The sequence below is a fragment of the Podarcis tiliguerta genome (genome assembly GCF_965153285.1).
Source record: "Podarcis tiliguerta genome assembly, chromosome: 1".
Classification (NCBI taxonomy): Eukaryota; Metazoa; Chordata; class Lepidosauria; order Squamata; family Lacertidae; genus Podarcis; species Podarcis tiliguerta.
Window position 1 is genome coordinate 46,997,217 of NC_139534.1, and position 22,352 is coordinate 47,019,568.

The 22,352-nt window shown below is 43.8% G+C and overlaps 1 protein-coding gene and 1 long non-coding RNA gene across 2 annotated transcripts in view; one reads left to right on the forward strand and one right to left on the reverse strand.

The window, feature by feature from the left end:
• Positions 1-11,780, forward strand: part of LOC310673235 — a 36,793-nt gene extending 25,013 nt beyond the window's left edge. Inside the window, exon 4 of the long non-coding RNA XR_014508929.1 lies at positions 10,224-11,780. This is a non-coding gene — a long non-coding RNA (uncharacterized lncRNA). The remainder of the gene's footprint in view (positions 1-10,223) is intronic.
• Positions 6-22,352, reverse strand: part of GLI2 (GLI family zinc finger 2) — a 191,346-nt gene continuing 168,999 nt past the window's right edge. Inside the window, exons 8-14 of the mRNA XM_083430377.1 lie at positions 21,532-21,645; positions 16,592-16,723; positions 14,806-14,955; positions 13,139-13,303; positions 9,342-9,623; positions 6,007-6,343; positions 6-4,677 (exon numbers count right to left, since the gene is read on the reverse strand). Coding sequence (XP_083286503.1) covers positions 2,306-4,677; positions 6,007-6,343; positions 9,342-9,623; positions 13,139-13,303; positions 14,806-14,955; positions 16,592-16,723; positions 21,532-21,645 — 3,552 coding nt within the window. The 3' untranslated portion in view covers positions 6-2,305. The remainder of the gene's footprint in view (positions 4,678-6,006; positions 6,344-9,341; positions 9,624-13,138; positions 13,304-14,805; positions 14,956-16,591; positions 16,724-21,531; positions 21,646-22,352) is intronic.

Here is a 22,352-nt window from a genome sequence, read left to right on the forward strand (position 1 = left end):
TATGAAAAAAAATTACTTTTTTTAATGTACAAAAACATTTATATACAGTTACAGCATGTGACTGCAATCCTTATGATGTAGAAAACAGCTAAAAAGGTCCTGAAGGTATAAAGACAGAACAATTCAGCTACAGTACTCTTATTAATATACAGAATATATATACAAAGCCAGTATTGTTGTTATAATACTATTACAGTAAAGGCAGGAAGACCACTTTGTAAAGCTGAAGAAAGCAATGAGTAAGTGGGTGACTCCCCCACCCCCATGTATCCATGGAAGATGGCAGCTTGCCACCAGGCAAAGTTCTGATCCATTAATTCAAGGGGCATCCAGAATGGACTCGGCCCACTAACACTCTTGATTATTGTAATTCCACGAAAAGTTCAGTGATCATGATTCACACAACCAAGCCATTCTGCAACCCTTTTATAATTATCCCTTGAAGGTCATGCCCTGTGGGGAGGCTCACCAGTCTTGACTAGGCCAACAGGTTACACTGCAGTTTGAAATAAAGGATGAACATCAAATTCACTTGATCGAAGTTCATTCACAATTTTTGATTACATTCTGGTTTCACAGTTAGATAGGCAATGACAGAACACATGATACTGCAAAACCCAGTAAATCCTGTGGATTTTATTCTCTGCCTTCCCCCCAAGGTCTTGTATTTAGCCTTTGTGAATGAGAAAATAATAAAGAATGCAATTTTGAAATCTTTCACGAATTTCAGTGGGACTTCATGCCTAATTCTCATCTTAATTTTTTTGATGTGATTAATGTCACGACCAAAGTGATCTTTTCCTGACATTTTGGCATGCTGATTCTGCTCCTGTATGATTAGATTTAGCATTTAGGATGTATGGGAGTTCCACTATAATAAGGGGGAAGGGTAACCAATGCAAAACTGATGTGAAAATCTACCCCTTGAAAGCTCTGCCATGCCAAAAATTTGTAAGGAGAACTGTGCTCCTTTTCAGTGGCACCATATACCAGACATGGAGAGACTAGTGAATGGAGGGCAAACACCTTCTGCCTGTAACATAATCAAAAAGTACCCCAAAGTGATAAATGTGGCTCTGATGCGGCCATCCCCTTTGTGCTTTCAATTTCAATGTTTAGAAAGTGATTCGCAGTCTTTAATAACCATTTTGTGTTATGCATGGCAGGGAACTTTATCCTACTAGTGTAGAAATGATTTTAAATTAGTGGCATTTTCAAACCTCCACTAAATTCTCTGTGATATAAACCAACTTGTAAAAATTACCCTCTGATTAAAAAACAAACAATTCCACACAGGGCATCCATCTTTCACATCTCCTCCCCATCAATGTGTCCCTCTCAAATGTCTTATTATATAGACTGTAGTGCCTTACGTTAATGCATCTTTATTTTATATATGCTTTAAGATACACTTTAGTTGACGTTAATGGACAAGAGATGCCTTGACGACTCAGCAACTAATGCACAGTAAGGCACTTTGCTGCAAAACTGTTCAGGAGCTGATGCTTCTTGGCTAAGCTGCAAGCTGCAAAGAGCTATATTGGCTGCATAAACAATGCTGTGTATGTGTGCATTCACACACGCATGTGTGTGCATGCCTGCACCATCTGGTCACAAAGCAAAGCGTTAAGCATACACAGTATGGCTTTTGGGTTTGGGTCAAAACTGCACCCATCCATTTGTGACTGAAGTGGGCAAGAAACTGCATTTTTGCAGTGATAATTAAGGGGAAACCAAAAGGAGATGGCAAAACAGGTGCAGTTTCAAAGCAGAGCTTCATATGAAACAATGCTTTTCAGTATTTTTGCCCATAGCTCTCTAGTGTTCCACATCTGGACAAGTCCCATCTTTTTTTCTGTAGCTGAAGGGTTGAGAAACTACTGAAGCAATCCTAATAGACTCAGAAGTAAGCTGAGCTGAGTGTGGCTTGCTACATTGGATTGCAACCTATGAGACTTTCAGCCTATGGCAAGGGAAAATAGTAGAAGTGATGGTCAGATTTTTTTAAAAATGATGCCAAATGTGCCATTGTTATACAAAGATGGATACTTTAGAGAAATGTTTTTGAAAAACAAGCACAAAAATAATGCAAGAGGTGCACCCTTTCAGTACTTCTTTTATGAGGTTTATACATGTTTGTACAAAGACGTTTTCCCTGTGTTTGGAATCCCTTTAATGTATTCAATACATGTAAAAAAAAAGGTCTACTCTATGGAAACCTGTTTTTTAATTTTTTTAAAAAAGAATCATAAAATTGCTTAGCATGTAATCTCTTGGATACTTCTAGACAGTTATGCTTTAAGCGTTAAGACATCATGTTCAGAAATTTACTTTCTTCTGCTAGGGTTGTCAACATAGAGCTCATGTCCCCTATTGCCATATTACTAATTCCAGCTGGTATGGATGGCAGTGTCAGAGAGTTTCGGGGAGTTGTAAGGCGGGAAGAGTTCTGGGAGAGATTCTGTAGGATGCTAGGGCTCAGGGTCCCTGACATCAGACTTGAATGGTCCCCATCGTCCATGATGGCATCAAAATCTATCTGAGGAGGCTCCAGAACCTGTGAGTCCACAGTGCTTGATACTTGATTAGCCCCAGGAGATGGCATTGTGGCTGGCTTGATGTTCAGTGCACACTGCTGTTGTCTTACACTACAGTCTGCATGGGTATTAAAATTCCCATTTTGTTCATACATGTGTATTTGGCCATAATAGTGCATCAAATGGTTTCCCCCCATGCTGTTATTGTATTGCTGTGGCTGCGATGATGCTACACCAGTTGTTCTCTTGGGGGTGAACTCTACCCTTTCCTGCCCTTGGCTCACATCATTGGCTGGGTGAGATATTCTCATGTAGCCCAAGTGCTGCATAGCACACGTCCCTCGGTGCCTGTTTGCTGGACTGGGATTAGGTGGAGGATGAGGCTGAACTAGACCAGAAGGGAAGCTCTGTGCAACGGTACCTATCATATCCTGTTGTGGCTCAAAGTCTTGCTGACTGGAGGTCATTAATGCAGAAGGTTGATGGAAGACCTCCTGTGTCATGGGGAAGTTCATGTGATTTGGCTGAGAAGACGAAAAGCCCTGCTGATGTCCTGGCTCCTGTGTGACCTGGCTGTGCATTATGCATTCTCTGCTACTGTCAACCATTGAAGTGGGATCAGCCATAATATCTATCTGCTGAGGATGAGCATGGGATGCAGGCTTCAATATCATGTTGTTACAGGGAGGAGAAAGCTGGTTGAGGTCACCCCCCATTGTGTTTGGGCTCAGCATTTGATGAACCTGATGGTACGCTTCATGGGAGTTCAAATCTGGATTGTTACTGGGTCCCGGATTCACCTGTTGCTGCCTTAAGTGCATGCAGTTTAACCTTTGTCCATCTATGCTTGTGTTTTTCTGCACAAACTGTTGCAGGTTTCCATTCATGTTGTTTTGACCCACCTGCATCTGCTGATGGCTAAAGTTCTGATACTGGCCAAAATTGTGCTTTTGATGAACCACAGCTAAGTTACGTGGAGGAAACTGCTGCTTTGCTTGAGCAGAGGATGCGTCCACCGTACCTGAGCTGACTTCATTCCACTGGACAGGCATGTTGTTCTTGCTCAAGTCAGAATCTGCTCCGAAGTTCATGTGACACTCACTCATCACTGGAGCTGCATGATTCATACCCACATCTGGAGCAGCCACTCTGCTGAGTTGGCTTCCCAGGTTGCTCTGTTGCATTTTTGCATTCACTTGGAAGTTCTGCATTTCATTGCCATAGCCTGTGGAAGAGTTGTCTGCGGCCATGACACCATTTTGCGATTTGATGTATTGCACTACGTCATCAGGTAGCACAATGTCATCATCTCCCACAGAGCCATCGGCCTCGCCAGACATCGCTTCCATGGCAATGTTCTCGGTGATACTCGGAGGCCGTGGGGAATAGATGTGCCTGGCGAGGCTTCCGTCGGAACGTGCAAAGTTTGGAAGGCCGAAGTTCCTTCTGTCTGCAGGAGGGTGGAGTGGGTTCATACTGTTGGTGCTGTTGAAACGTTGGACTCTAGGGAGGGAAACAGGCTCTCCAGCAGGTCTCCTCACCGGATCACTTGCGCGTCTTGCATTGTTGCCAGGCCCATCGTGAGCAAATCCCAGGGACGCACCATACCCATAAGCGTTGCTGTCGCTGCAACGCCGTGGCCCAGGAGGAAGGCGAAAAGAAGGCAGAGCAGGCTCTGGCCCATCCAGAAGGGAAATTTTATTCCTCAGGGTCATCCTTTCCATGTTAGGCAGGGGGGTGGGTGGAGGGCCCCCTGTGGCAGCAGCGTACTTGGCTTTCAGCCTGTAGTGCTGCACCGGTGTGAGGTTCAGAAGACCTGGGATTCCGCTGCACTGGCTGGCGTCGCTCGATCTGCGAGAGGCATCCGTGGAAATGGGGTCGTAGGAGTCAGCAGAGCTTGTGTTGTTTGGCCGGGTTCCAAACTGTGACGCTTCGCTGGAACGGCGGCTGGAGAAGTAAGGGGATATCCCTGATGACCTGCGGCTGACGCTGTAGGCAGAGCTGATGGTGCTGGTTGAGCTGTCGCGACGTTCTGCTAGTTGGTTCAGCATTGTGACCTCGTTGATGGACAGGTCTGTTATCCTTGGGTTAGGCAGCGCTGCAGAAGAACCACCACCACCCATGTTGTCCAGTAGACAGCCTGGTGGAGAGTGGTAGAGAAAAGAGGCTTGTTATTCAGTGATCATAGTGGAGAGGGCAACTTGGTTGCTAGTACTTCGTTACTTGAACTCATCTTACCTCCCCGTTTCCCCATATTACCAAGCATCTACCACGTGCAACATATTCAGGCTGTTATCAGGGTTGCTTACCATGTGCTGGGGACAGCAAATAGTATTGAAAACATGTGAAGATGGTGTGACAGAGCCACTGTTGCCCATTGCTGTACACACACATATCCTTTGCTTGGCTTCCAAGTTTGGTCAAACAGGTTTTGCAGGTTTTTGAAGTGCTAGCAAATAGGTTTGATCTGTGATAATGCACATAGGATGACTCTGTCATATCAGCTTAGCTCTAGGAAAGGGGGTGGGGAGAGAAACAACATTCTCTCCCCAGCAAAAGGAAATGTAGATTGCAAAGGAGAACAGGGAGCTGGGCATCAAAAAGCAATACAGTGACTGTTGCAGTCACACATTAAATTACCACCGAAACAGCTATGAGAGAATGTCTTAGGGCTATACTGTGTCAGAATGAAAAATATGATGGGCACAGCTTCCTTTAAACAAGTACCATCAATCAGCTATGAAGAATGATTTCAAAGATTTACAAAGAGGAGTCACTTCCTACCCAGAGATGATTATAATGCAGTGCTATTCAACTGGACCTCCCACGTCCAGTCTTTCCTATTGACTTAGCATACTCCTGGGACTCCACACTTACCGAGTTTGTAAATATACGCCACAAAAATGTAACAATGCCATTTTCATGGTGAAAGAAACAGTTCCTCATAGATCATTTAGATTTCCCCTCTGAGCCCAGGGTACTCTAGGAGAAAAAACTGAGCGCAAGAGGAAGGAAATTTGCCTGGGAAGGCAAGAGCCTTCTTTTAGTACGGCAGTGTCAGGTTCAGCAGCAGTTTCTCAGGGAGCCAAGGAAGTGCATACAACCACCTTGCAATATAATATCTGAGTTGGAGAGTTCCACAAACTAATGAAAGTCTGTTTGCATATTCTATGTTTGGGTTTGGATCCCAGCTCAACCCTTGTATTTGTTTTAAAGTGGGGAAGGAAGGAAGTGCAGGGGATTATAATGGCAGGCCCCTGAAACACTAGCAAGGTAAGCTGTGACATCATAGAACTGTAGAGTTGGAAGGGACCCTAAGGATCATCTAATCCAACCCCTTGCAATGCAGGAATATGCAGCTGTCCCATACAGGGATTGAACCTGCAACTTGGCATTATCATCACCATGCTTTAACCAACTCAGCTGAGTTAATGCTTAAGGACAGATCTCAAACAGTGGCCAGACTTACCATTGCCTGGGATGGGAGGCAGCTTGGTATTTCTGACTTGTGGGGCCGGATTCACCCACGAGCAAGAATCCTTCACTGTCCTGAGTTTCTCTTTCTTGAGCTGCTCAAGGCGTTGCATGGTTGTCATTTGTTTCCTCAGCTGCAGACTGACGGTTGAATTGCCAGATGAGACCGTCGAGTCTACAACAGGAGTGCCATCCTCCAACGCGGTCAGGTCCCCCAGACTTCCCCCACTGTGCATGTTCATTTCGACTCCACTGTCATTGTTGTTGGTGCTCCCAAGTGGTGATGGTTCACTGCTGCATGAGGATTGGCCACCAGGACTGGACTGATACATCTTAGAGAAAACAAAGAAAGAGGAGGAGGTTTGCATCAATGTGATGGTTCTTCCCCAGTAGCAGCTTTGCTTTGCTAACATCTATTACGGCTTCACCGAATTTTCTCATTTCACAGTTCACATCCACAAAACTAGCAGGATCAAGGCAAGGCAAGCAAATTACTAGAAAAAAATGCATAAGCTTGCTGAAAACTTCCATTGTTCCACCACCCTTTCCTTCCTGTGGTTGCTCCTCCTTCTCTGCACCATTGTAGCATTCTCTTCCTCTTCACCCCTGCCTTCTGCCATATTCTGCCCACATCGTTACTCCGATTAGCCATGGTGACCAGCATGGTTTTGTTTAGAGGTGTCCATGACATCATCGCATCAGATGTGATCTTGCAATGTTGCTGGCAAAAACCACAAGTGTTAACAAAACCTATTTAAAAATATTTATATGGTGCTTTTGGGGGGCAGAACCCATTATCTGATGATAATGATAATAGTGAATCAATATTACAGGAAGAAACATAAAAGACCTTCATAACCTTCATAATGTAATATTCCAGTCTCCCTCCAGTGAGACAAAATTACTCAAATACGAATAAGAAAAATAGCGTTGAAATGAATAGCACCAAAAAGTACTTAAAAATAAGAGGCACTTCGGGCGATTTATGAAAACAAACCTTTTAAAAGGCAAACTTGTACAACTTAACCCTGCATTTATTTTATTTTTTAAAGAGCATAATTTCATTGTGAAAATTTGTTTTATTTTTGTTGTTGCTCAGGCTGAATGAATTGGGACTGGTTATTTTAGCTGGGTAACCTGTTTTCACCACTTGGCCTATACAAAGGGCTTTGTGGATTGGCATATACTTAAAATGTGTATTATTCATTACAGTATCTTTTGTACTGTATTTATTTATACAACTAGTACTACAAAACAGGATACTCATGATAATGTTTAACTTAGCAATCATCAGTTTTGAAACAGTTGTAGAACTTTTTAGTGTCTATCTTGCATCACTGGAATTTTGTACATTAAAAGAATTAAAAGCCATACCAAGCAGTCACCCCAGCCCCAGGCTTCAATCAAACTTAACTAAGCCAGGTCTGTTTTCTGTGTAAACAAATCCTCATTAGGTGATAAAGCCAATGTGTTCATTATTGCCCACAAGTGTGATGGCAATGTAGTGTGGACACAGGTTTTCCATAAGATAAGTGATTAAGCTAATTTTTATGCCTTTTTCAAGCTCGGGTACGTAAACATCAGGGAGCTAAAAGCCCTGAGGGTGGATTTTCTTTTCTGTTAACTTGGAAGAACTGTATGTGCTCATTCAAGAAACTTAAGCTCTTGATGCTTTTCTGAGATAAACCTGGAACATTAGAAGATCTTCCCCGCTCCACAAACTCTATAGTGTGCCTGTTTGTCTGCAGCAGAATCAAGCCCAAAAAGCTTCAGGCACAGTGCACGACTCGTGGTTCAAAGGACCCTTACATGCTTGTCCGACAGTCTTTATAGACAGATAAGGGCATGATTTGCAGGCTTAGGTTTGGTAAATGTTTTTTTTATTAGGAGGTATATTTCACATTAAGTAATTTATTTGCAATAAAGGTTAAATGTTTTCTGCTGGCTCAAAGGAAAGGCTCTTTGCTGTCCAGGCTATGGAATGATGATTTACGATTGCTGATCCTAGATGGCTGTAGAGCTGGAATGCCAGATGACACTTGGTTTAAAGGTTTCCTTCTTTTTCACAACATCTCAGTTCTACAAAATACAGCAGGGTGAGTGGGTGGACAGTTCTTTCCATTGCCCACCTAAGAACAATAGATTTGCTGTGAAAAGAGAAGGTCACAGGGCTCCATAGAGCCCCACATTTACTAGAGAAGTGGTGAGATGCCAACCAGGAGATGTTGGCAATGCCATCTGTAGCAAAGTAAACTCTGAAACAGGCACAACAGCATAGGACTGTCATCATGCATGAAATCTATGACCTGTAATGCCCCAGCAGTACACTAGAACAGCTATGTTTGCAACACAGGCTAATGGTGTGACACAAGTCTTATTTAATAATTGCTGCCACTGCTTGGAATATTAAACGGATCTGCTTTGCCTTGTGCCTGGATAAATTTGGCTCCAGCCTGTGCTTTATCCTAACCCTGCCCCCTCAATTGAAAGTAAGCCATAAAAAGGAGTAATTAGTGAAATGCCAGTATGGAAAGGATGAAGTAGAAAGAAATATGGACCATGGCTATTTCACCTACACATTCTACTTTGGCACCTGGACAGATATGCACATTTTATGTCTTTTGTACAGAGACTATGACAAAGACAGTGTATTTGCTCACCTTAGTACCGACTGTCCTTGTGAAGTAGAGTAGAGAAAGTTAAGAGAGGAGAAAGAACAGGTTGTTAGAACACAGACAGCACAAAAGGAAAGGGCCAAGGGTACGGATGGAGCAATGGAGAGAACCAAAAAATAATGGCAGGTAAGCAACATCCACAACACAGGTAAATGAACGTTTGGCCTCTTAAAATACAATACGTAGACATAGTTAATTATTATTTCTATTGCATCATCAGTGTGCACAGCACTTTACAGAGTGCAAGAGGTCATATCACAAAGATGTTTTGGGCATGGTATATTTTGCTTGAATGCAAGGTATTGAGAGTGCCGTCTATTAAGAGCAAGCTCTGATTTACGAAAAAAGGAAGTGTAGGCAAATCTTGAATGAATTCTGTTGTCAAAAGTTAAAACCCAGCTGGAGAGAGAGTGTGAGAGAATGCTTTTCAAAATGCTTACAGCAGTTAATGCCTTCATTAACATTGCAACATTGCTGCAACCCTTTGGAATATTTCACATAGAGAAGAAAATATGCATAGGACCGTAGGTGGGCCTTAGTGAAATCTGAGCTGGGAGATTTGAAAAGGTGGTGGTAGGGAAAATTGGGCAACTTCATTTGCCACTTGGCACATTAAATGACATCACCAGCAATTCAAAGCAAGTGCATCTCTTACCACAGAGTTCTCCGTCTTTATTGTTTTGACTTGTAAGCAGTCCTCCATGCCTCTGGTGGTGCTGTTTGCCTCAGCCCGCTCATCTGAAGCCTTTCCGCTCTGCTTGGCACTTGCTTCATTGTCGCTATTTTCCTTCAGTGCAGGTGGTCTCAGGTGAACGTCATTGCGTTGTTTCTTGGTGACATGGGCCTCTGGCCCGTGCACAGTCTTCACGTGTTTCCTGAGGGAACTGGGGTCTGTGTATCTCTTTGTGCAGCCCGGAATTTTACAGACGTAGGGTTTCTGCCAATGGGAACACATCTAAAGTTAGACACCTGAAGCAGACAGAAATATACGAGACACAGTTCAATGACAATTTTGCTTGAATGTGAATTTGGTGTGAATTTGGAGCGGACATGGGAGCGGCTTGAATGTGCCATTTCTCAATAGGCAGTGATTTTTGCAAGCACTGATCCAACATACAGCAGAATCTGTGACAGCTGTGTGCATATCTCCCTCTGACAGACTAGTTTCATTGGTTTGGGCTTAGTCATGGTTAAAGCAGGCCACCAAAATCAATAATGAACTCAGTTGTGAGTGACCAACTTAAGTTCCATTAATTTCACTGGGGCTAGTTTTAGCGTTACTTAGTCTGGGTCTGAAAAAAACCATTGAAAAAATCAACTGAAATGCAGTTGTGCCAAAAAACTTTTCTCATACCCCAGATGTAGTGTCTTTCTCTGAGTTGCTTAGGACTGATATGTCCTGGGCTGCTGGTAAGGAAGGGTGTGTGTGTGTGTGTGTGTGTGTACAGATGGATAGATGAAATTGTCCTGGGGTGCCAACCCAAAATATTCTAACACCTTGCCTAATAGTATTTTGCTTGATTTGCATTTGTTCCAGTTGCCGCAGGAATGTTAACAAGGATTAGCATGGGATATGGCTGAGATGTACAGGGAATCTCTTCAAGGAAACCTTTCTGCTGAAATATGGTAGCCTGGGAGGCCAGCAGGAGGGAAAGAGGAACCCTATTTTACAGAGAGCCAGAGAGACAAGCCAGACTGGATTTACAAGCCATCAGATCTCCCTCACATCTCCATCACCTGTCAGGAGGGTAAGCTGTTATTGCTGCATGGTGGAATCCACAGACGTGCAGTGCTTTTGAAGAGGATAATGCTGTAACTATTGGAGCTATGAGTCACCGATAACCACAACACAAACAAAGTTAAGGACTGCACAGCTGGAAAGAGAAGTAAGAAAACAGGAAGGTATCCTGCCCCTCACCTCCCTGCCAGCAATTTATCCATTCCCAAATCCAGAGTGCGTTTGCACAAATGCGGTTAGAGCAGGATAGCCCCTGAGATACTGTTTCTGAAGGGCTGAATTCATATTTTAAAATGCCATTTCAGGCTAACTAGCTGCTTAAAGTACTTTTCCACTGGGACCTTGGAAGCGGTCCACCCAAAGAATAAGCAGGTATACATTCTTCCAATTTTAGCAAGAAGTGAACATTTACTTTTTCCTATGTATCTCTTTGCCTGGTAGACGCAGAGCATTGTGCTTTGCATTCAGAAGGTCCCAGGTTAAATCCTCACCATCTCCAGGTAGAACTGGGAATGTCCCCTGCCTGAAATCCTGGACAGGTGCTGCCAGTCAGTGTAGACAATACTGAGACGGGTGAGTGGTCTGATTCTGTATAAAGCAGCTTACTATGTTTTTCTACCCAGAATAATTCATGTGCGCTATTATCTCTTCCTACGCTAGGTGGGCTGCTGCACAGTTTGGCTTGAATAGTGGAGGGGAAGATCAGTGGAGGGTAACAGACTGAAGCCTGAAGAATGGTTTGCATCGGAAGCAAGAAATAAAGGACTTCATTAGTCACTCATACTCCACATCATTAGGGCCAACCTTGTGAATTCTGCCAAAAACAATTCACCCCCACTCCTTCCAGAAAGTTCCTGAACTTTCCCCTCTGCAGAGTCCTCCAGAGTCAGTTCTGACCATTACATCTGGTCTTTTTGGGAACTGAGTATCGAAGTTCCCCTGATGAGTAACAGTTGCTGTCCAGCCAATTGTCAAGAGGGAGAATTTTACCTGGCTCTCTTTTGTGGAGAATAGATGACGCTCTGGCCAGCCACCCTGTTTCTTCATCAGTGTGACCATCTTGTAAAACCCAAGTGGGGAACCTGAAGGCTTCATTCCTTCATGCATTCCTTCATGTGCTCCAGAACCAAAAGGTAATGATGAGCAATGATGCGACTCTTACTTTTGCATAGTAGGTTGCGTTCCATTTATGGAAAACCCAGAGATTTCTACATGCCCTGCAATGCAGCTTTCTCTCCATCCAGACAAGTAAGAGGCATTATTGCAGCTCAAGGCCACATTCAAAAAGTGCATGGAGGAGGGTGGCTGAGAGGTATGGGATGGAGAGAGGAGGCATGGGGAAGGGGGCAGTGCCCTAGAGAGGCAAAGAGGACAGCATTGGGTTTGCAGCCTGGAGGTTCCCCACAACATTGCAAAAGTAGTTGTTGATCAGAAGTAATACACAATGGGTTTTGGGGCGTGTGTGCGCGCTGGTTTGACACACACGAAACATGCTCACACAGAGCTCCCCACTGCCTACCCTTGACTTCTAACCTGCAGCGTCTCTAATTCCCCTTCCACCCATTCAAACTTCTTGTATTTACATGAAAACCAATAAAAATTATTTGGGTAGAAAATTCAAACAACATTTTTTGCCATGCCTGGAACAAATCCATTCCATACAAATGCAGCACTACTTAATGAAGCAAATTATATGTTCTGTTTCTGAAATGGCCATATCACTTTGCAACCTTAATTTTTCAAAATAAAGAAAGACCTCAGTTCCCCCTCCTCATACTGGCACAGCGTATGCCACGTTTCTTACCAGTATCTTTGTAACCCTTTTCTTTCTCTAAACATCCTCCCTCTACCTTGCCTCCAAGCCCTCCTGTGCAATGAAACAAGCACATTGCCATATTTGTACGAAAGGAAACTCTTGCATTTGCAGAGGAGATTAAAAATAGATGGAGAGGCATATTAGTCTGAGATCCCTAATATGATGCCACCCAAAGTTGGCTAGGCTGAGGTTGTCACTTTAAAAGTCCCCATACCAGTCTACTTACTCATAGTAATTCATATTAATCATTACAAATGAGGCTAGAGGCTAAACCTGGCCCGGTCACAGCTGTTTTCAGAACTTTGGAGCACCCCACCTTCCTGCCATTTTCTTAATTAGTGGTAATATAAATTTCAACCTCGGCATTAGCCTTTTGCAGTAGACCATCACATGCTTTACAATAAATGCAATTTCCTGCCCTCCCCCAGCTCCTAATAACGGATCTTCATTAGCAAGGCTTAACAAAGCATTTGCCTTGTGCTCTAGCCTTGCGTGTCCACAAGGCAGGAACTGCATTAGGCTTGGATCCTAGCTCCGTGGGGCTTCATTCCAAAACAGCAAACACGAGGAGCTGCTCGGATTAGGAAGGGCTTGGGATGTGGCAAGAACCGGCCTGTGGGCTCAAAGCTTGGGAGGATGTCTGCTCAATGGTGTGGTGGTTTCTAGGCTGGCATTCATAAATATCAAACTAGCATAGTCTACATTTGTAGCTCAGCAAATATTAAAAAGAGTTGTGTATCATTATGGTAGTAATTTGCTGTATGTATATATATGTGTGTGTGTGTATGTGCACACACACACACACACACACAATCCAAGTGTGTAAAGAATATATTATTAGCAGCATTTAAATAAAAACGAAACACCTTTACCTGTTTTGGTGAAGGCTTTTACCTACCTCATTGGAATGCGTCCTGTTCTGGTGTTTTGCTCGGTCAGAAGCATTAGAAAAGGCCTTATTGCAGCCCTCATGTTCACAGACGTAAGGTTTTTCACCGGTGTGAGACCTCAGGTGTGTCTTCAAGTTCTCTAGCCTCGAATAGGCTTTGGAGCAACCCTCAAACTAAAACAAAAGAGGAGTGTTAATCAGCTGGAGGCATTTTTCCATCTCATCTGGTTTCAATCTTCACCTCCTCCAAGAACGTTATTTCCTAGGCAGATCTTTCCTGAGCAGGCTGTGGGGGTAAAGGGCTTCCCCACCCCCCTATGCACATAATCTGGGCAGCTGATTTAAAGCAGAGAGCCTGAATGTTTAGTCACAGCCAACTCTGTATGACTATCTTAAGGCACTCTCTACACAGCAGGCATGGCAGTTGTGGAGACACCAGGGTTTCCTATAGTAAACACACTTGTATCTTCAAACTGCCATGCACATGTGCCTGAAGGCCCTAATTTAGTGACACAAGTATTTTATCTATGCTTCATGTGTTTACAATAAAACAAGTACATCCCTAGTGCAGCAATGGTAACAGATCCTGCCACTTTAACTGTGGAGCTGCCCTGACATTCCATGTGCATTGAGGTGCCATTTCTTTGCATTGAAAAATATATCTTACTGGATAGAGATAACTAGTAGTTTAGCTATTCTGAAGCAGTACACATTGATTCTGGGCAGAAATATGGATGAAGGGCAGCTCTGATCTTAATCTAAGTACCAAAAAATTGAGATCTGAAAAGTTGTTAGGCATTTCTTTCACCCCATCATAAATTCTCTCAAAAAGGATGTGTCTAAAAAAACTGCACCCCAGCCTAGTCTCTAGTCCAGTTTGAATCAGGTTCCACATCTCAGTTTGCTTTTAAAGACCAAGCACACGTTGAAAAATCACTGCACAATGAACCTGGACAGCAAACTCTCCACCAGATGAGGTTTTAACTTACATTACAGCACTATATGGAATGAGTTCTTAACTCGGGAGTTAGGAGTAGTAGCCAAGTGATTATGAGGTGATAACCTGGCTAGACTGCAACTTTCCAGAATGCAGAAGGAGATTGCCTCCATCCCTAGATTAAATTACTCAGAGGGGCTTTCAAGGAAACACCATACTTTGTGGGTGAAGTAAATCAGAGACAGAACTAGCTTGCTCATCCACCAGAACAGGAGAAGGGCAGTTTTGGAGTCCTGCTCATTGGGTGATGTTTGTTCTGCATAGTCCTTTCACAATTCAATTTGCTCTCTGCTTGTGGAATCTGTGGTCTGAATTGTGTTATGTGGGTCTGCAGGAGTTCAGTGCCTGTTGTGTTGGATAAAGCACCATACTTCCTTGCTCAAGTCTGCACTACACATGGGCATAGTGTAGTGTACATCCAATAAGGAAAATCTTCACACACACACACATCCTCTGTAGGGAAGATATTGGGCATGCATGTGCAGGAATCTACATGCTATGTATGCAAACATGGGGAAGGCAGGGTTTAGACCAGCACACATAGGCTTTATACATTTTACCAAGTAGGTATATATGTCTTAAGATTCCCACCTTCATTTCTACTCTGTGCTTAAATGGACATGATGCGACCAGTCCAATACATCAATCTGTGTGCATGTTGATGGTGTCAGTATCTTACCGTGCACTTGTGTGGCTTTTCCCCAGTGTGCCTTCGCATATGCACTACCAGCATGTACTGTGCTTTAAATGGCTTCTGCTCCCGTGTACACTCTTGCCAACGGCAGACAAACTCCTTCTTCTCCCCATGAATGTGATCATTATTGATATGCTGGAAGGAGAGGAAAGAAGTAGTAGTAGTCGGGCTATTAAAAAAAGAAGAAGGAAGACAGCGCCACTTTCTTGCTGGACGAGGAGGCTATCAAAGGCTACATATTACTGCTAATATCCCAGGCAATGTGCCTCTTAATGCCAGTTGGTAGAGAACAGGGAGCACAAGTGGGGGGGGGGCGCTGTTCTCACATCTCACATGCCGGCTTCCCACTAGCATGTTTCTTAGCCACTCTGAGAAGAGGATACTGGCCTGATCCAGAAGAGCTCTTCTTAGTTCTAACCTTCCATCAATAAGACCCACACAATACATATTACTGGGAAAGGGCATCAAAGAACAGTGGCTCATTTCGCTTCATTCCAGCAAATACATGGAATTCCAAGCAGTTCTGTGAGTGGACTGATGGATCTCTCTGTCTCTTCTCTGCCAGCCCAAAGGAGGACTGTTTCCATGCTAGCCACAAAGAAAGAAAAGTATCTTCCTCAGCAAGCAAAACGGAAACCAAGCAGGCTGGTGGAGAAAAGGGGACAAGTCTGCTTATTTTCTATTACCTAGCCTCCTAAAAGTGCTTAATGGACTGCTTTTCCATGATGGCTTCACATTTTCTATAGCAACCAGAGTGGAAATGCAGGCTATTGTTATTTATTAAATTTCCACGCCAGCCTTCATCTGCGGATCATGGAGCAGCTTACAATATAAAAACAAGGAAATGCATACCATAAAGTAACAAATAAAAACAATTGCCCTCCCTTGATCTAAAAGGCTATAGATTGTTTCCACAGTGAGGTGGTGAATGGGGAAGCTGAATTTAAGTAGTGTGTGTGTATGTATAGAATAGATCCACCCTAAGCAGACTAGTTTTAATGCTGATTTATCTTGCCAGATTTAAAAAGAATAGAAAAGCCAGTCATGTTTGGGATGTGCATCCTATCCCCACCCCCATTCCTCTTACCATTACACCCATTATTAAAATTGATGATAACTGTCAGTTTGCAAAGCTGACAAACCCAAAATCTCTGCTAAATGGAGAGAAGGAAAAATGGCAGTTTTATCTCACTTTGTTGTTTCCACAGAGAGTATTTTTGACATGAATACAACAGGGGGCCCAGGGCTTAAACCCTGTGGTCCAGGTCAGAGAAGGAAACCACAGTCTGTAGGCAACCAATACTCTAGCCCAGAAATCATTCAGGTCCTGTATGTTCTCAGAGAGCCAAAGCTATGCTGACAAAGCTCCAAGATCCAATGTACTTCCTCCGCCTGAGCATCATTTTGTAGGGAACAGACAAAGCAAGACAAGTGTTTCCAAGTTAACAATAAGGGTCGGGAATGCCTCAACATCAGGCAACAGTTGTTTATTATTATCTAGGCAGGTTGTTTATCGTTACCAGGGTTTCTCAGTCTTAGCAGCTGGAATGCTGAGAAAAATACAAAATAATCCATCAAAAGCTAGTCAGTAGCTCGGTCCTTCTGGGAGTTTGACCTGATTTGGCAGGGTTTACATATGCTGTGCCCTGACCGGCCCCTTTCAGTAGCTCGCTGCATGACTTCTGGCTACACAGCGTCATGATATGAAGGGAGGACGACACCCCCTTCCCCTGAAATTTATGACTAGTGTCTCTTCCCTGACACCACTTACATGGACAAGCTGCTCCTGAGTATCATACTCCTTCGCACAACTTTCCCAGTGACAGTTGGTCTCATAAATAACTTCGGGCTCCTGTTTGCATTCGTCCTTATCAAGTTCCTCTTTCAAGTCCGTCAGATGCTCCTGCAAGATACAAAGCACTCTGCGTAAGATGGACTGGTTTTGCCTGAACTCCTCAGTCACCCATAGATTACACAGCAGGTGCTTGTGGAAGAAAGAAAAGCACCATCGCAGGGCGACAGCGACAGCATTGCTGGCGAGTCACAGAAGGGCCTGCCCCAAAATGGCATCTAAGCAAGGAGCCAAGCATTACACGCAGACCAGGTGACTGAATATAGAAATCTGGGGTGCTTCCAGACAGGGGCTTTGTTTGCCAAGGGGTCACTGAGATACTGCAGACAGGTGTCTGGGAATAGTTGTAGTCCCCCCCCCCTTTTTACTTATCAGGCTTCCCCTGTCTGGAAGCACTCTGAATCAGATGGGAGGTGGGAAATGCAGGCTGGCATTTTGTTGCCAACCACATTCTGTAGAAACTGCAAAAAAATTATTAATAATAAAATCCCTTCATTGTATGATGAGCACTGACCCCACAATAAAGCACCCTGGTTGTCTGACTTGTGCCGCAGGCCACCTCTGCTACCCTGGAGCCAAACAACTGGCCTTACTTATGTACCACTTTTCACTGATGACCTCAAGACACTTGCAAGATTTTTTGATTGGTGATTTTGACACAGTTTGCATAAATGAAAACAACAATAAATACATAGAAAACAACTAGCACAGTTCCCCCCCTCCTGTTTAAGGCAGAGAGTTTTTAAAAGTATTTCAGATGGTGAAAAAAAATGATTGAAAATGCCTAGGTAAATAAGAACATTTTTGCCTGGCCAGCAAAATGAGGAAAGGACAGCACCAGCAGCTGGAACCTCTGGGAAGCTGGGGAAGAGGACTCACCCTCATTGATCCCCCCCCCACGAGATTTTCATTTTGCTGCTGTTAGCCTCCTGGGAGGAAGAGATGAGGAATCCAGCTGCTGGTGGGAAGACCCCCTACCCCTCTAAACTGTATTTAAGCCACACTGCTGAGGCTCTTTGGAGTCCAGTATGGCCAGTACCTAGATCTTTATTTTTGGCTGTGATAAGTTGTGTGTTTTTTTTGCACTGTGCTTAAGCAGTTAATTCCAGATTATTCCTTTTGTAATACTGAATTTAATTCTGTGTTGGCTGAACAGTTGATTTTGTCCTGTTTTAAGTTACTGATATGTTTTATAAACTGGTTTCTCCTCCAGTCCTCCAGTCCTCCCAAATGCCACCTCTATCGGAGGGCTAGAAGAGATTTGCATGATTTCCATGTTTTTTACTGCATAGAGTAGAATCTTTATCAACTCACTCACAGCTCAGATCGCCCCCTCCCTAGTTTCTCTCGCTCTCTGTGCCACACCTATCCACAAACACACCCAGCCTCAACTCAACCGGGACTTGGGACTGTTCCGCATGTCAAAAAGTGGCAAATCTGCTAAGTTTGCACTCAAACAGGGAACCTCAGACAATCACATCTTACCAGTACTTGTCAGTACTTCCTGACAAGACAGAAGTACTGTTTTTGGGGGACAGGGAGCGGGTGGGTGTGGGGGATTCCCTGGTCCTGAATGGGGTAACTGTGCCCCTGAAGGACCAGGTACGCAGCCTGGGAGTCATTTTGGACTCACAGCTGCCCATGGAGGCGCAGGTTAACTCTGTGTCCAGGGCAGCTGTCTACCAGCTCCACCTGGTACGCAGGCTGAGACCCTACCTGCCTGCGGACTGTCTCGCCAGAGTGGTGCATGCTCTAGTTATCTCCCGCTTGGACTACTGCAACGCGCTCTACGTGGGGCTACCTTTGAAGGTGACCCGGAAACTGCAATTAATCCAGAATGTGGCAGCTAGGATGGTGACTAGGAGTGGCCACTAGGACCACATAACACCGGTTCTGAGAGATCTGCATTGGCTCCCAGTACGTTTCCGAGCACGATTCAAAGTGTTGGTGCTGACCTTTAAAGCCCTAAACGGCCTTGGTCCTGTATACCTGAAGGAGCGTCTCCACCCCCATCGTTCAGCCCGGACACTGAGATCCAGCGCTGAGGGCCTTCTGGCGGTTCCCTCATTGTGAGAAGTGAGGCTACAGGGAACCAGACAGAGGGCCTTCTTGGTAGTGGCGCCCGCCCCGTGGAACGCCCTCCCATCAGATGTCAAAGAGATAAACAACTACTTGACATTCAGAAGACATCTTAAGGCAGCCCTGTTCAGGGAAGTTTTTAATATGTAATGCTGCACTGTTTTTAACACTTGATTGGGAGCTGCCCAGAGTGGCTGGGGAAACTCAGCCAGATGGGCGGGGTATAAATAATAAATTATTATTATTATTATTATTATTATTATTATTATTATTATTATTATTATTACTACCAAAAAAATGTACCTGTGTGAAACATGCATTTGCAGTGTGTGCCATGGTCAGAAAATTATGTAGGTGTACATAAAGAATATTGTGAGTGTACAGCTGGAAACATAATCTTAAACCTTTTTTTTTTAATATTGTGGGTAGAATTCACCAAACCAACCCTGTCAATGGAAGGATGGCGTAAGGACTTTACTTGTGCAACAGGGATTTTCCCCCCTCTCCTCCTCTTGCCTGTCTCCTGAAATTGGCTTGGGGGTGGAGAACCCCCAAAACAGCACACAGAGGGAGGAGCGGGCGGCAGGGAATCATTCCATTTGGCAAGCTGAAATGCTTGCACAGACAGAACATTTGGAAGAGGGAGAAATCCCTGTTGCGCATTGACTTCTACCTGGTATTTTAACATTTCTGTGACCCACCCTGAGACCTTATGGTGAAGGGTGAGCTATAAACCACCAACAACAACAACCATAAGTGAAGAAGCCTTTACATTGAAATAAATTTTAGATCTTAGGTATGGGGTTTTAGGAGGGCAAAATTTAGAGATACATAAGGAATTGCCTAAAAGACACTTACATTAATATTGCCCCATTCCTAACCTCAGGAAATCCCCCTTTGCACTCTCTCCATGTAAGAGACCACAATCCGTGACCTGATTAAGCTGGGAGTAAAGCAGGCTGGTTATTCTACGTCATGTGCTGCTTCCTGCCATTGTGTGCTGAGGTGTTCCTAAACCCAAAGCTCTGGAGAGATGCCTCTTTGCCCTAATCGTGCTGACTACAGCATGTTTATCTTTCCCAGATATGCTATCTTCATCAATTTTACCAGCCCCCTGATGATTGCACATGTTGCTGTCCCCATGCATCATGCCAAAACCCGCTTCTGAACTGGAGCTGAAAGAGAAATTTGTCATAAACTCTTCTGTTGGCTTGACAATAGCATCGCCTCATATTTCATGAAAATGAAGTGCCCAGAGCACTCCCAATAGTTTACAGTTGTGATAAAGAACGGTCAGATAGATACTGCCAGCCATTAAACAGTTTGGAAGTGTGCGGCTCCGACAAGAGCACAGAAGCCGGTGGGCTCTTGTGGGTGTCAAATGTGGTGTCATTGAGGTAAAGGATGCTGCTGTGAGCAATTCCTCCCTGAATAGGGGCAGCTCCTTGCTGGAGAGCTTCCTAGCTGCGCACAAGATCTCCTTGTAATCTATGTTTGCTCTGAGACACCATTACTGCTTGCTTTGCAGTCTACAAGTGGCAAACATCATTTTTAAAGGCATCTGGCTGAAATATGGCATTTCTGCCTAAGCCAGCAGGAGGATTCCATGACCCAGGAACCCACAGCGTGTCTCAGTCCAATCACTCATGAAAAACTAGCACCGACCCATCATGCTGGGACTTAGAGTAGGCAATCTATAACCTCCAAACACTCCCGCTCATCTGTTTTGTCCAACAACCCATGCATCTTTCAAAGTGGAACACAGCAGCCTTGTTTAAATCCCCGTCCCCATAATTATTTACAAATTTTGAACTGCAGATTCGGTCATGTGCTGGAGCTGTTCTAGGTGTGCATGCTCCCATTTGATCATCATGTGGCAGAGAAATTTGAGCATCCCCTTTTCCCTAGTGTTAGCATTCTTTTCTTGGTCGGAAGGGACCCCCAAAATCTACTCTCATTTTCTCTTCCTCTCCCTTTGCATGGCAGAATAATCTGTTCACAGACCTCACTTCAGATGAACCTGTCTGGGCACATCAGACTACAGTTTCCTCTCTTCCACTGGAGGGCAAGTGCAGCTGAAGCTATTGAGGCTGCAACTTTAACAAACTTAACAGAGACAGCAAGTCCCATTGAACTTAGTTGGGCTTTTACCCAGTACATAAATATAAGATAGCACCATAAGTTGTCTGATCAGCTTCAGGTGACTCAGGCAAAGAAGCCAAACCACATGTTGTAGAGTTAAGCAAAACGTTTTGCCTAATGATCCAGGGGAAACCTCTTATGTTTAATTTACACCTTACTATTTTTACAGTGTGGTTGCCATTCATTTTTATAGCATATTGCTACTTCCCAGGCAAAAATAGCCTTGTCTGAGGTGTGGTTCTGGCAAAGGAAGAACCCATGTGATCTAAGCACTTCAGATATTATTGACGAGACATGGGGAACTGACCTCAGGGGAATGTACCAGGACACAGAGATAATATGTAAGGGTACAGCTTAGAACCAGCAAAATCCAATTCACCAAATCTTCCCCAAATGAAATGTCCTTGGGGCACAAGCCACCTACTGCCCTAAAAGAAAAGCATCCAAATGGACACAGATGTGAAGACACAGTTGTGGCCTTCCATGTTTCCAAAGCTGCTAATAATAATAATAATAGCATTAGAAACTGCTGCCCTGTTACTCTCCGAAGAGTCTTCACAATTAGTTCTGTTCTTGTTGGTAAAATTTTGGAGTCTATCAGCTCAAGTGTTCAAGACAAGTTTGCACCAAGGAGTTACCTGAGTGGGCGGGGAAGCTGGTGGTAGAGTCTCCATTTCAGTCTTGACTTTGCTGCGTTTATTAATGACTGGGTTGACCGTGCTGCTAACAGCTGACTCACTGCTCTGCTTGCTCTGGGGAAACAAAAAGGGGCAGTGGGGAGGTTATATCAGTGTTTTAAAGGAAAAGCAGCATTTTTTAATTTTTTTTTTTACTTACAATGCAGCAACTGAACAGCAGGAGACACAGTTTAGATCAGGGTAAGAATTAATTCAGAGAGAATGTTCATTTTTTGCCTTTGAAAAGGATGTCAGTTTTGCAAACTTGACCATGCTGAATAATGCAATCCACTTTGAGCCATGTCAGCAACAGGTACATGTATGTTCATATGTGTATCACAATGGGGATAAACATTTGAAGGAGCCAGTGGTTCCTCATTCAGAAAGTGACATGGGGATGGAAAACTTCTTTTCTGTTTCTTTAAACCTGAGAAGCAAATTCACTCTTCGTGATTTAAAACTTGAGATCTTAGTTGGAACACATTTAATAAATATTTAAAGTATTAAAATGCAGTGCTTTTTGCCATTATTTGTTTACTTATGTGTTTCCATCCTTGTTTGTTCATCTGTATACTGTGGCGCTTCCCAAAAAGGAATCACTGTTCTGTCGGTGGACTGCTACTGAGGAGTGAATTTGCTTCCCAGTTTTTTTGTTTTTTAAAAAACACCCTACAGATTCACACAATCATTTTCAAGCTTTATTTCCACATTCTTCATTTGATAAATGTGCACATGGAAACCTCATCATTTGAACCAGCTGTTTCATGCACAAATTGCTGATT